General features: G+C 44.5%; 1 protein-coding gene across 4 annotated transcripts in view; it reads right to left on the reverse strand.

The window, feature by feature from the left end:
* Nucleotides 1–11,155, reverse strand: part of phldb1b (pleckstrin homology-like domain, family B, member 1b) — a 119,834-nt gene extending 108,679 nt beyond the window's left edge. For 2 of the 4 annotated variants that reach the window (XM_080890220.1, XM_080890206.1), the window contains exon 1: nucleotides 10,970–11,151. Coding sequence is in view for 1 of the 4 variants with exons in the window: in XM_080890217.1 (XP_080746343.1) it covers nucleotides 10,970–10,993 (24 nt within the window). In the remaining 3 variants the exon portion in view is untranslated. Of the gene's footprint in view, nucleotides 1–10,969 lie in introns of all 4 variants that reach the window. The other 2 variants (XM_080890217.1, XM_080890225.1) reach the window with 2 other exon arrangements.
* Nucleotides 11,156–15,663: the final 4,508 nt, after the last annotated feature.

Raw genomic sequence — 15,663 nt, forward strand, 5'->3', positions numbered from 1 at the left:
TTCATCAGGGTCTCTCACTCACTGTGTCTCCTTGATGCACACACACACACACAAAGACAGAGACGCACACACACACTCTGTGGCTGTCATTACACACACTGGGCTAAAGCCATGTGCCAAACACTCTGCTGACACACACTGTCTGCCTGTTTGTCTCCGCCCTCTCGCCCCCTCCTGAATCACATGGTCACTCTTTCATTTTCTCTCTCACACACAGACACACACACAGACGCACACGCACACACGCGCACCCTCACCCCCTGAGCTTGCCCCTCCTCCCAGCCGCGCCCCAAACAGCGACACAAGGCGCTCCTTCTTCTGGGTGAAGCGATGCAGTTTTGTTCCTGAGCTGCAGAGAAATGAAACCTGACTCGGAGGTAAACACGCTGCAGTCCTGAGTGGACTACAGTGAGCAGGCAGCTGTTCACTACAGAACAGCCATTCATTCTCTTCCACTGTAAACACAGCCTCTCCGAGCACAGGTTTGTGCCTGTGAGAGCGGCGCTCTGGTCCAGTTTGTTCAGCACAACAATGAGCAGAATCCAGGGAAGACGAGTCATTTACACTCCGTCTCACTTGTCAGTATATTGGACTGATTTGGACCCAACAGTAAACGGGCAGAAAAGAAAAAGAAAGCGTGCCTTTAGGTAACGCCGGCCTCACCAGCAAGCTTTAACTATTCAAAATTGGGGAAAGTACCTCAGAAACGTGTAGCAGCGAACCTGAGAAGGTCTAAAGCATCCGCTGCCAAACTGGTGGGATCACTTCAAAGACACATCAAAGACTCCAAACACCAGGATTTGGGCTCTAGGAATACAAACGGCATCTGAGGAATTCCCCATGATCACTGATCCATAAATAACCTCCTCACCCTGTCATCCTTTAACTCACGACTGTTTTTCACTCTTACATGTTCTTCGGTGGGTCACCAGTTATTCTAGCTAACTTGAACCAAATGTGAAGGAAGCAGGGATGCAGTGAATGTCCACAGACTGAGTCTTTGTTAAATGTGCCAGTCGTCTTCATGGTGGTGCTGTGTTCGATTAGATCACCCAGCTTGTTTGGTTTGCCCCTCCCAAACACCGCCTGTGTTATAATAATAAAACTAACAGTGAAATGAATGAAAGTGAAACAGATCATTTACAAACAAGAAAAACTGAAATAAGCAAGCAAATAAGAAAAACCAACGATGGTCAGACTGAGGGACGCCGTATGCTCTCAGCTGTTTTAATGTCCTGGCACAGAATCAACACATGTAGGATGTAAATGCACAGTATGGAAAGATGTGAGTGCAGTGGGCTCTGAGCTGTGCTTGTTGTGCCAACAGTGTGAAACTGACTCACCTTAATGAAGACAATCAGTGACAGCATGTTGTTTGTAGAGCAGAACCCCTGCAGGCTGTCATCTACAGCTGCTGCGTCTCTCAGCAAACTGCTGATTTGGACGTGTGCACTGAATTGATTGAGTACTTTTATGTAAAATGATCATCTGTGTTGTTGTTGTTGACCAAAATAAATTTCACTTCAATTCCAGCCTGAACCACTGCATCCATCCATCCAGAAACTATCTACACCCTCACTTATCTTAACTGCACTACTGTATAGCTCTGTGTAAATAATCATTCTGTACATTCGATAATTTTTAATCCTACAACTGTTTACAACTTGCATAGTTCCCATTTCTGTATAGCTGTATATCTCAGATTCTGTAAAGTTATTTATTTCATATTCTGTATAGTTTTTCATATTTATATCCTGTTCATAGCCTGTACATAGCTTGTACTCACTACAGCCTGTACATACTTATAGTTATAGAATATTCACAACATACTTCATACCGTGTACATTATAACATACCATAATAGACCCATTTCTGTAATATACTCACATATCTATATTATTGCTAATATATATTGTAATATATCTATATCACTAAAGCACTTCTGGATGGATGCAAACTGCATTTCGTTGCCCTGTACCTGTGCATGTGCAATGACAATAAAGTTGAATTCTATTCTATTCTATCGTGTGTGAATACACTTGCCTGCATGTCTGCGTCCGGAGAAAGCTTCATTTTGAATTATATGACAAAGTGCACATGCCTAACATTGCTGCGAGGCCGTGTGGGATTTATCATGATTTGTATAAAGCACACTATCAGCCCAAATCTGTCCGCCTGGCTGTTGCAGAGCACATTCAACATGTTTATCCAAAGAAATGCTGATATGGCTCTGGCAGCTGCTGGGAAATCGTCTCGCAGACACACAGCTGTGATCTATCGACACGGGCCGATAATCAGCACTGAAATGCTCGGCTATCAAAACTCCCCATTTGTCTCATACTCTGTTTTGGAAACCAGCTTAGCGCCGACTCCCACTACCATCACACACTCGCATTATCAGCTGTGGCAATGCTGTAACAGTGCACATACGCCTTTTCTCAGGCTGTAGCGCTGCAGGTGGCTTCACAAGCCTTTTTTACTAGACATCTGTCTTGGCTGTAATCAGCTAGCCAACATTCCTAGTTGGTAATACTGTCCTTTGACATGGTATGTAGACATTAGCTTTAGGCTACCTAGCATGAAACAACAGTCTGTGTGGCAGTGTAGGTCAAGACCTGCGGCCAGCAGATCGTATGGAGGCAAAGGTGAGCCGTTTATCCTGGCTGATTGGGAAACAGAACAAAAATAAGAACAGCGAACTGAACGAGGAACTAATCATGAAAACCTGGGACAACACTAGGAACCAGGAGACACACACTGAGGGGCGATCAGGGAAGTGGAAACACAGCAGGAACAAATCAGACGTAATGAGAACACAACGACTATCAAAGTAAGACAGGAAGTAGCACAAATACCAAGACTGAGACAAGGACGCACGAGCTTGTCAATAAGGTAAAGATCAGTAAACATGGGAGAAGATAACGGACGAAACTAAGTCTAACTGACTGACTAAAAGGACGCTAAAGACAGAACTCAGAGACAACGACGATGACAACCAGACTGAGATCCACACGACTCACTGAGAACAAAACACAGGGAAACACTAAAGGGAACTAAACCAGAACCACAACAATCACAAAAATCAGAAAGCTCATAAATGTAAGAAAACTGAACGAGGAAGTATAAATACATATAAGTCACTCTAGGAATACAACAATGATTACACAAGACCCAAAACCACGACAGTGTCGCCTTCATCTGCTCCACAGAGGGCCAAAGGTGCAGAAATTAAACTAATTATATTAAATCCTAGTTAAAATATTTATTTTAAAAAACATTTTTAGTCATTTCACTGTTTGTATGATTGTTTCGTGCTTCTTGTGCTGCAGCTCATCATGAAATAATTTAAACTGAACTATGACTCGTCAACAAACCCTGAGTGGATGGTTGTTACACTGCTGAAGTATTACTTTAAAAATGTAACTATGCATTTACTGAGTTAATAAGCTGGTAAGGAGCTCTTCACATTTTGAACGAGCTGTTGCAAACTAAACACCGCTCCACAGCACTGTTCACAACACTAGCTAGCTTGTAGCTAACGCTGCCAGCGTCGAATAAGCTTGGTACGGTAGCCTACACCCCCCATCATGTGCAAGCTAATTGCTAAAGGCTGTTTCTTTCTGGTAACTCAACATTACTGTAACAGTTTCTCCAAAGTAACTGGATTACTTTGACAGCTAATTTTGTTATGTAACCAGTAAATTGTAAATAAATATCCAGCAATGCTAGAACTGCAGTTTTGGATGGTCTCTAAATACTGCATATCAACCACATAGCAAACTGTACGGGCGCCAGATAATCGTCCCTCACTGACAGAAGCTTGTGCTTCTTTTGCCCCCACAAATGTTAATGGTAAAAAGCTGCATGTGCTCACTAAATGTAGTGGAGTGATCGGATATATGAGCTTAAAATAAAAGCTTGAGGACCTGAGAAAATGTCCACCCCAGTGAATATGCGCCCAGTGTGGCACTGAGTCACATCCACTCCACACATGAATCCAGGTACCCTGTGTGGATGAGCCTGTAGGTAACTACGAATGAGTGCGGGGGTCAGAGGTCAATTTCTCCTTTCTGTAAACACACACGTCCTCACACTTGGCATAAATGTCTGAGACAGTAAAAGCTCCCTCTCCTTTCATCTTTAATGAAGAACATGTTTGCTCCCCTCCCACTGCACCAGCACCCACGCACACCCATTCACATCCTTTACAGAAACATACAGCACAGCGCTGCGGGGCTGAGCTGAGGGAATCGCTCATTATGAACATCAAAGGCCTCGATGGGCGCCGACTCGATCCTTTGAGACAAAGGGAGCGTCTGACTCGCTGAGCAAAAAGGTCGGACGTCTCCTCTTACACCATCGACCGGGTCTAAATTCAAATAGCAGGGCCGGCAGAGGAGGAGGAATGTAAAGATGTGATGGAAATGGGTCATCGCTTTTTGCCAGGATGTGCTCGCAGCTGACGGGCGGCGAATCAGACTCGTGTTGCCCCTGAAGCCCGGGGCCACAATGTGCCGCTGCTGGAACGTTTGATTGAACAACACTATCGCTGAGTGACAATAACGTCCACGTCGGTTCTCATGTCATGCTCTGTCTGTCAGAGCCGACATGTTCCCGTGTGACGATAGCGAGCACTGGTTCCTTTGAAACATGTGTGATTGCTGAGAATCTGGCTTCAGGCGTTTTCCCTTTCTGTCGTTCCGAGGCAGAGAGGAACGGCAGAGCATCAGCGCCATCTAGTGCCTCTCATGGACGCTGAAGCTCTGCCAGCAGAGGCGCATACAAACTGGAGCGCAGAGTCATAAAGGAAATAAATGGGATTTAGATTTTCACATTGCACCAGTGGGTCTGCTCGTTTCTACTCCGACGTGTCTCATAAGTGTTTTACACCACTTCACATTTTTACAGTGAATTTTCCTTTCTATCCTTAATATCTGCCCTGTTTTCAGATACTAATGCAAGAGTACGGGCAGGTCCGAGTGTATTATGTGAACAGCTTCAGATAAATTAGTTACCATTACTTGGGGATGGCTGTACCTCAGCGAGGTAGCGCAGGTCATCGATTGGTGGTTCGATCCCTTCAGTAGGTTTCCAAGTATCTTTGGGTAAAATACTGAACCCACAGTTTGTCTCCGACACTGAGTGTTAAAGAAAAAAGCACTCAGGTGTACGCGAGCAGCTCTGCATTGCAGTGATGTGCAGAACCCAACGCAATATGATCAATGCAAACACAAGTCACACATCAAAATCAAAGCATCATTATGACAAACTCTACCTGTGGAGCTGCCATGCAAATATGTGCCCACATAATAACTGGTTCTGTTGGAGGCTTCTTTCTGTCAAAAGGAAGTTTTTCCTTCCCACTGTCTCCAAGTGTTTGCTCACAGGGCACATGTTACTGCTGGGGTTTCTCCCTTTTATTGCAGGCTCTTTGTTTATTAAAATATTCTTTCAGTTTTCAAGACAGAAACTTGTTACTGTTAGAATGAAAAGTATTAAGAAGTCAGTTAAATGTAACAACAAAACACTTTGGATCCACACTTTGATTCAAGCTGAAAGGTGACAAATTCCACGAGGAAGAGGTGGCGAGGAAACAAAGAGCAGCACGGGTTCACCGAGCTGTTTGAAGAGTCGCAGCGAGCACGTTTCACACGTGGACACGGAATTCATCCAATGTGTCACAGTCGGTGAAATACTTTACTCAGTGCAAACGGCTCTGTGTAAGTCAAAGACGAATGCTTCCTGGTCATACAAAGGTCATGGCAAAGCATGACTCGGAGGTTACACACAGATTTATGTGCTCACAGGTTACCATAGAGGTGGTGCTACAAAAACATGCACTATAGCCTTGATGCCAGGAACAGGGGCTGCAAAGCAACCAGCCATGATGGAATTAGTGAGTAACACGAGCACAAAGACACCTGAAATAACACAATGATACAACCACAAATCCCCCTCAATACCCTCGAAGAAGTCAAACATGAATCACAAGGGAAGACACAAATATGAGACATAAAATAACAACTGTAGAAGAACAGCACCATGAAGCTACAATCCAATGAAACACAGCAACACAGCCTGCATCATCATAATTAGATTTGTCCAGGATCAACCCGATCAGTCTGGGGGGAGTATTTATTCTGGAAGAGTTTTATTTATTCAAGAAATCTATATTAAATAAATAAAACATATCATCAAGTCAGATTTGCTGTTGGCCAGTCCTGGTGCCAGTTTCTTATTTCATTAGCCAAATCCTTGGATTCTTGGCTAATGCTAGCTGACTGCTCAGGCACCTCATGGGTCCGTTGCAGTGGAACAACAGATTGTGGACGAAGCTCTGCTTTGATGCTGACCGGTTGAAACCACAAAGAAAGGAAGAAGTGTGGGACAAGCACACATATTAGCCACGGTGGCTCTCCACACTTTTAACCCACACAGAACAGAAACAAAATTATTTCACAAATACCAAAAGATGGAAATAAATGATTTGCTCCTCTGATGGCAATCCCTGCCCATTCTACTTTGGCAAATCTCTCAAGCTTCTCTAGATTTCCTGACATGGACGTGCTCTTCTGTTCACCCCACAGATCTTCAATAGGAGCGCTTTGTGGAGCCCACACAGTAACGTTCACTTTGGACCTCTAGACGAAGTTCTTCACCAGGAGTGCCACATGTTTGGGGCCAGAGCAATGACTCAGACCCAGTTTTGCTGCCTTCACATATTTTGATTCCTTTCATCTTGATGAGATTCCCAGTTTGTCGGTAGAGCTGGGCGATAGAACGATAACGATATGTATCGCGATATAACTTTTACTCGATAGAGAAATTAAGCTATCACGATAGACCTCGCCGCTCTTGTCCTCAAAAAAAAAAAAAAAAAAAAAAGGTCAGCCGATCCAAATGAAGTAGCGCAGAGCCGAACCAATCACAGCCGCAGCGTCACGTCGCGTGACTTGTTACGTACAGCACAAGTGCCAAGCCGCACGTGTGTTTGTTTGGGAAGCAGCCAGCGGGTAATGGAGGAAATGAGTGTGCCGACTAGAAAAATCAACCGAGCGTGACCGAAGAGAAAACAGATGATGGTTCCAACGCCGGAGAGATTGTCGAACGGAAGAGCCATAGAAGTTCCGTAGTGTGAAGGTATTTCGGCTATTTCAAGTCTGACAAAAAACAGAGTAGCTGCACTGTAAATTGTGCCGAAAGCAAGTCTGGAAATACAATAAACTGGTGCATGCGTCACACTGTGCGCCACGTTATTGTTTCGGTGAAATGAATTTCTACAATACTGTTAATTCTACTCTCTGCAGTGTTTAAATGCTTACATATACACACAGTTACTGTCCCTCCACACATACGACTCGGTTCTGCTTCTATGCCCCAGCTTTGTTTACTTTTTCCCACCGAGGCTTCTAGACTTCTGATTGGCCAACATTTCTGCACGGTTAGGAATCTAGCGCCACCTGCTGCTTTGGCATGTTCATAGCAGCGTTTTCCTTCATTTCTGCCTTTATGTGTGGACGGGATTATTTTTTAAAACGAAAACGGAAAATCTCCGTTTTCAAAAATACCCGTGTACGTGTGGACGTAGCCTCAGTCTCTGACTGGAAGCGCTAATTCATCATTCGGCTTTTGTCAGACTAAAGTAACTGTTACAACTGTTTGAAAAGCTCAGCTATACAACAAGGAGAGATTGAGAATTTCCTTTTAGTTCTCAGTTTATTTGATATTGACAAAAGTTAGTCAGTTTTGTCTGTTCTTCTGTAAAACAAACTAAGATTTATTTGTAGAATTAATATTTTGTTTCTAAGTGGAATTGACAATTTAGTCTGTTTCGTTTGTTCTATTTTGAAACTTAAACGCTTTAGCGGCTGCCTTTTGTGTAGTTTGCAATATTTGCCTTTATTTATCTGAAAAAGTCTCATGTTCCTTAAGTACATCTACCCTGTTGAACTTATTATGGGAAATAAATATTTAAATCAAAACAAGCTGCTGATTATTTCACATTTTACTTGTGAGCAACGGCACATTTAAATCTTACAAATATAGTTATTTGGCTTATATCGTGATAGATATCGTTATCGCCTGAAATGAAAAAAACATATCGTGATATGAAAAAATCTCATATCGCCCAGCTCTAATTGTCAGTCTATTCCCGTTTAGGGTTTTTGTGATTTTCTTCTTTGAGACTACAATTCCCAACTTGGCGAAGTCATTCACTCCTGTCTTCTGGGGTCTTTAAACCCATCTCTCAGTAGTTTGTTCAGTACTTTCAGCTCTCTTTGAATTTCTTGATGATCCTTCTCACTCCAGTTTTTGGAACTTGGAAAACTTGTCATAACGTCATATATCCATATCCTGATTTTCCTTTGTGACAATCAGCAATCAGTGTGTGTGTCAGGGGGCTGATAATATTTACCCCCATAAGTTTCTTTTTCTGAAATAATTCTGATATTACGTGCCATCCATCCATCCATCCATCCATCCATCCATTCGCTTCCGCTTATCCTTTTCAGGGTCGCGGGGGGCACTGGAGCCCATCCCAGCTGTCATAGGGCGAGAGGCGGGGTACACCCTGGACAGGTCGCCAGTCTGTCGCAGGGCCAACACACAGGGACAGACAACCATTCACACTCTCATTCATTCGCACATTCACACCTAGTGACAATTTGGATTATCCAATTAACCTATCCCCACAAGCCAATTACGTGCCAATAGAACAGAAATATCCTTCATTGTCCCTCATTGGGGACATTCGTGTGTTCCAGCAGCAAAGACGGGCAGATGGAGCATGCAGAGTCACACAAAAGTACAGAATATAACACAGAAAACAAGAAATAAGAGACCGTACACCCGTGTGCAACTAAGAATCACTAACTAACCCCACCAAGTCCACACAGACCCAGGGGGTGGCTTCAAACCCAGGACCTGCTTGCAGTGAAGTAAGTGAAAATGTGGAAAGACACACCAGGCCGGTGTGTTTTCATTTGGCTCAGAGATTATTCTGATGTAAGCTACTGCAGGTTACCTCACAATGCTAACGTAGCATCCACCTGCACCTCTGTGGACCAGAGGAGAGGGAACGCCTTTGACTCCACCTGTTGGTTAGTGGAGTCCCAGCCTCACGCTGGACATTTTCTCCGTTGTCTAGCTCTGTTTTTGAAGCCCGATGAGACAAAGTGTGGATGTGAGGGAGAACACTCATGGCCACTGCGTGTTCATGTGTTAGCAACAAAATGAAGATGTTCATGTTGCATCGGCGGACTGTTGACTGAGGTCATACATGAAGGAGAAGAAGGGAGTTTCATCCTGACCTTTGATTCAGTCCAGTTGTTGAAAGATGAGTCGTTCTCTGTTAGAATTTAGTTTATTGTCTGTTTAGTTTTTATTCGTTTCAGTCATGTGACTGTGACTGTATGGACAGCATGTGTCAGAGGTAGGACACTCAGCACAGGTATTACAATAAAAACAAAGATTCTTATGCCACACTTTTAGGGCTTCAGCATCCAGAGTACCAGTGCCTCTAATGAATGCAGTGTGAGCAACTCAGGGTTTAGTATCGTACCCAAGGATACTTGGACATGCAGACCAGAGCAGCAGGGATCAAACCACCAGCCTGATTAGCAATGAGCTGCTCTGCCTCCTCCAGGCGCTCTGAGGGTCTGAGACCAGACGGGACCGGGTGTGCTTGAATTGTCGACATCCAGAGTTTTAATAATCATGTACTGATGAATAGAGTTTTTACCAAACTAAGGAGATTTATTTTAGTTGGTTTTCCAGGTTCGCAGATTCCTGAACTATAATATTCCAGCTCTGCGAGGCTCTGGTGACAACGACAATAGTTTTCGCACTACTTTGTATTTGCTCATTTCCTCATCAAATCGTAACCACCAGGGGAGACGACCCACCAGCCAAAGAAGAGAGAAAGTGGTAGCACTGTGAAAGGCCTGCCTGCCAGCAGCTCTCGGCCCGACGGTGTCATGGTGTCGGGGAAGTTGCCTAATTCTAATGCAGTGCCAAGTGAGCCAAAGAGGAGGCCAAACATCGCGTCTGAGAGAAACTTGGCCAGTTTGAAAGAGCTGATTGTATTTGTTGGATTTTATGCACAGCGGTGACGGCCTTTGAAAGAACATAAATAAAAACGTGCAGGTGACGTGCTGGATCCACAGGCTGCACACTGGTGGATTCACCTGGTGGCTCAAAGCAAAGAAAATGAAGAAGGTTTCAGACTCTGCGGAGGCTGTTTGATTACAGGTGTGCCTTCAGTGAGTCTTGAGAAGCACAGCGCTCATGGCAAACACTGATGCGATTTGTTTACACCTTCGTATTAAAAGCGGGTGACAGCCAGCGGCTGCAGCTCCTCCTGTTCCCGTCCCTGTGCTGTAATTATCACCTCCATGTCACCACCACACAGACGGAACTGCAGCCTGCGCTGCCGCTGCTGATGAAGAGCCACCAGAGGCCCTGCACAGGTCGGCTCAGTCGCAGGCTCTCTTGAAAGGGACACAAAGCCTGCGGATGAGGAGTTCCTCTGTGTGGCTCAGGGGGATGTGGACACAAGGCGATGGACTGAGCTTCATAAAGACCATTATGATCTTTGGTGTCAGGCTCTGCTGTCTTTCTTACTCAGGAGTTTTCTGTGAACGCCGCTCTTTCTCTGTGCGGCTCTTTGCTATAATATTTGCAACCCCTAACCCTGTGCAACATGGTGGCTATTAAGATGGCCAAATAAACTTGGAAAGTTAAGCTCGTGGTTTCCTGTGAGGCAGAAGAGCTCCCAGCAGAGAAATGTTTAAACCTGACGCAGGAACAGATTAAGTTGGAAGAATGTGAAGACTGGGAGCAGGTTGTGTCCATGACAAATATCTAGATATGTAAACAGTCATGTATCAATTATTCAAGAAGAAGAAAGTATTTGCACAAAGCCTCAACGAGCTTTAACCGAAACATACAAACTGCAGGAGTCTCCTACCTTGAATCGTACTTTCTTGAGCATCGTTACTCCAAGTGAAATTAAACGAAACTAAGGGTTAGAGAATTCCAGCCTCCATTCAGGAAAATCCACCGAAACTCCAGCCAGAAGATCCAAAAAGAATCCCAGCGTGCTCTGCAGCGAGGCGTCCGTCTGCCGGCTGTGTTTAACACGCCACAGACAGCAGTGCTGCTCTCCCCTCAAACCTTCTGCAGAGCTTATCAGCTCATTCACTCGGAAAACAGACACACCCTCCTCCTAATGACTGGAGGGCCACTATTAACACCCCCGCCTCCCAACAACGCCCCACAGGCTAAATAAGGCGGGTGGTAAGCTCTCTCAAACACCGCCCCACTCCCCAACATTTACCCATCTGCTGCCCACAGCAGCTCAACATCAGACTTCATACCATACCAACTTTATTTCTAAAGCACTTTAACATAAAACCAGAGTTTCACAAAGTGCTGTACATGTTAATAGCATACGTAAAGAAAATAAAAATGAGATACGATAAAATAAATAGATACAATAAATTGAAACATGTTAAAACAAATTGAGTCAACCCCTCTAATCAATGCCAAAGGCTTCAGCGAATAAATATGTTTTAAGAAGACTTTTAAATTCAGAGAGAGAAGAGGCCTGCCTAACATGCAAGGGCAGATCATTCCACAACTTTGGAGCAGCTACAGCAAAAGCACGATCACCTTTAAGTTTATACTTAGTTTTCGGTACCTTAAGGAGCTGCTGATTGGCGGACCTAAGGGAACGGGCAGGTGTATATGGTTGTAGTAGCTCCGAGAGGTAGGGGGGGGCCAGGCCATTAAGAGATTTAAAAGCAAATAAGAGAATTTTAAAAACAATCCTAAAATGTACAGGTAGCCAGTGGAGTGAAATTAAAATAGGGGTAATGTGCTCAAACTTTTTTGTTCCAGTTAAAAGACGTGCTGCAGCATTTTGCACAACCTGCAGGCGCCTAATGGACGCATCACTAACCCCAAAATAAAGTGCGTTACAATAATCCAGCCTAGAAGTAACAAAGGCATGGATTACTGTCTGAAAATGCTGTTTCGATAAGATAGGCTTTATTTTGGCTAATTCCCTCAAATGAAAAAAGCTAGATCTTACAACAGCTCTGACCTGGCTTTCAAGTTTAAGATTTGCCTCTATTTTAACTCCCAGATTAGTGATGACTGGTTTAACATACTGTGTCAGTGAACCAAGATCTATAATAGTGGCCTCAGAAGCGCCACCAAAAACCATCACTTCTGTTTTCTGTTCATTAAAATGTAAAAAGTTCAAAGCCATCCAAGTCCTTATTTCATCAAGGCATCTGAGCAGCGGGTCTACTGAGAAGCCATTTATCTTTTTAAGTGGGAAATAAATCTGGGAGTCATCGGCGTAGCAGTGGAAAGAAATCCCATGTTTCCTGAAAATAGACCCAAGGGGTAGGAGATATAGAGAGAAAAGAAGCGGGCCTAAAACTGAACCCTGTGGAACCCCACATTGAAGAGAAGCAGTAGAGGATACAAACTCCCCTAGTTTCACAGAGAAAGTTCGCTCTGCCAAATAGGATCTGAGCCACTGCAGTGCGGCACTCCGCATACCCACCAACTGCTCTAAACGGGAAATTAAAATATTATGATCCACTGTATCAAAAGCAGCAGTTAAATCTAACAGCACAATAATAACACAGTCACCTGAGTCATTTGCCAAAAACATCATTAAAAACTCTTAAAAGGGCAGATTCAGTACTATGTAAAGCTTTAAAACCAGATTGGAAAACTTCTAAAATACCGTGTTCTTCTAGGAAGGACATTAATTGCTTGTAAACTACCTTTTCAAGAATCTTTGAGATAAAAGGCAGTTTGGAAATAGGTCTGTAATTCGCAATAATATCAGGATCAAGAGCAGGTTTCTTGAGTAGAGGCTGAATCACTGCATGTTTGAGATTGACAGGTACAACACCAGAGGACAAACTACTATTTACAATGGATTGTACAGCTGATGCTATAGTGAGAAAAACCTCTTTGAAAAATCGAGGAGGGAGAGCATCATAAGGGGAAGCTGAGGGCTTCATGTGAGCAACCAACTCCTGCAGGCAGAGCATGGAAACTGGCTCGAACCTGTCAAAGACAGCAGAACTAGGGACAGGGGTAGAAGGGTCGAGAACGGACTGGGAAGTCTGCGCTTTGACAGATAGCACTTTATCAATAAAAAAGTGCAGGAAGTTTTCACAAATTTCCTGAGAAGACTCGACACCAACAGTCTGTGGAGCATGAAGGACCATGTCAATAGTCTTAAATAAGACATGAGGCTTACGACAATTTGCCTGAATAATAGTAGCGAAATGTTTCCTCTTAGCATCTTTTACAGTTTTCTGGTAAGAATTCCAGTAGTCTTGTAACATTTGGTATGACACCTGAAGTTGATCCTTCTTCCATTTACGTTCAGCTCTCCTGCACTTTCTTCTGGCAGCCCGGGTGTCTTCATTCAGCCAGGGTTCAGATTTGGCTTTTACTTGCTTAAGCTTAAAGGGGGCCACTGAATCTAAAGCAGTTTGGCAGACAGAATAAAACCACGTACTCAGCTCTTCTGTATCATTGCATATCATTCATCTTCACAGCTGTTCATCTTCGTCTGTCAACACAACGCAGTCAGACGCAGAACGAGCTCCTGAAACTTAGCGGGCACGTTTCCATCTGTAAAGGTTTTTAAGGACAAACATATGATCCAAACACAGCATCAGTGTGTCTGCTGGACTCAGAGTTCTGCGATGGACAGACTTTAGTGGAGTCTGGTGGCAGTACCGGCTCTCAGCTTTGCATGAACATCCTGTAATGTGGCAGTTTTACTTTGCTTCACCGTTCCTTGGACCACTGAGGGAAACTGTATCGATGTTTCCAGAGCTTTTAATACATCTCAGTGGAGGAAACATGCTGGCCATCCATGATACGCTCAGCCTGTAAATCTGTTTTCTACACACAAACTGACTTGTGTTGGCTTACATGTACATTTACAAACAAAGGCCTGATCAGGAGAAAAATGAGCAAAGCAGAAAAGAATCAGGTTTGTTTTAAAGAAACCACCTCTCGTGCTAATATAACAGAATCTTACACAGAACCTCGTAGACTCGGCCCAGTGCTGCAGATGATTTGTGCTCACTTACAAATACAACTGCTGCATTCAACTTTTAAACCATTGTTGAAGCACAAACACATTTGCAGGCTGTGTGATGCGTCACTGTACAGGCCATGCTCTGGATCTTTACCATCAATCATTAGTTTTAATAATTATATTGGCCACGGCTCCAACACCACTGTGAAGTTTGCTGATGACACGGTGATGTTGGGCGCCATCTCTAACAACAATGAGGCGGCCTACATGGAGGAAGTGAAGAATCTGGCATCGTGGTGCCAGGATAACCGCCTCCAACTGAACGTTGGCAAGAACAAGGAGCTGGTGGTGGACTTCAGGAGGAGTCAGCACAGAGACCACAAGCCCATTATCATCAGTGGAGCTCCAGTGGAGAGGGTGCACAGATGTCCACATCTCCTCAGACCTGACATGGTCTGCCTACATTCAGGTCCAGTCCAAAAAGGCTAGGCAGCGCCTGTATCATCTCCGACAACTGAAGAAGTTCAGGTTCTCTCCAGTGATCCTCAGGACTTTCTATGCAGGTGCTGTGGAGAGCATCCTCACACAGAACATCACATCCTGGTATGGAAACAGCTGTGTCAAGGACAAAAAAGCTCTTCAGAGAGTGACCCGTACAGCAGAACGCTGCTGCAGGGCTGCTCCCCCTCCCTACAGGACATCTGCACGAGGAGATGCTGGACCAGAGCAGCTCAGATACTGAAGGACCCGTCCCATCCCAGCAGTGAACTGTTCCAGCTTCTGCAATCAGGCAGAAGGTTCCACACCATCTGGGCAAAAACAGAGGCTGAAGAGGAGCTTCTATGCTCAGGCCATCCCTCCTAAACCAGAACCCCCCTGCATAAGTGACCGAGACAGGACTCGTTCTTAACACACCCCAGCCTGACGCTTCTCACCTTCACCACAGCACTCGACTCTTTAACACCCACTCGCACAACGTCAAATTTCCAGATTGTTTTATTTTATTCAATGTATATAATGTTGTCTCTCCTTTGCACAGGCGAGGAGCGTGTGAGGACACATGACCTGCTGAAGTTCACACTGAGCATCAGAATGAGGAGATTGACGGCACAGCTGCTGGAGCCAGGCAGCCTGGTCTCAAACTACTCATCTACTGGGATGTTCCCACACAACCAGCTCTACAAGAGAGAAGATCCAGTGAGCAGCAGCGCTCCGGGTGAAAATGTGTTGTTGATGCTGCCTCCAGCTGATAGGAACAGTAACAACCACTCAATAAAAAAGCCACGCAGAAGCTGCTGTGACCCCCACTCATGATCCTGATGAGTGAAGTCCTGTGGGATCAGAGCAGCTGGGGGCTTAGAGGCAAACATTGGTCATCAGGAGAAAAACGCCTCAAATGCCAGCAGACTGAGTGGGTGTGGTTAAGCTGATTGTTGATAATAACAGGCGTGCTGGCTATTTCTGTTTCACACAGTAACCAACGCAGTGAGCACTACAACACAAACAGGACAAACACGATTTCTTCTTCACACAACGACCTAATTATGACAGGCCCACTGAAACAAAAACCCAAGTCAGAC

The sequence above is a fragment of the Rhamphochromis sp. 'chilingali' genome, assembly GCF_963969265.1.
Source record: "Rhamphochromis sp. 'chilingali' genome assembly, chromosome: 8".
NCBI lineage: Eukaryota > Metazoa > Chordata > Actinopteri > Cichliformes > Cichlidae > Rhamphochromis > Rhamphochromis sp. 'chilingali'.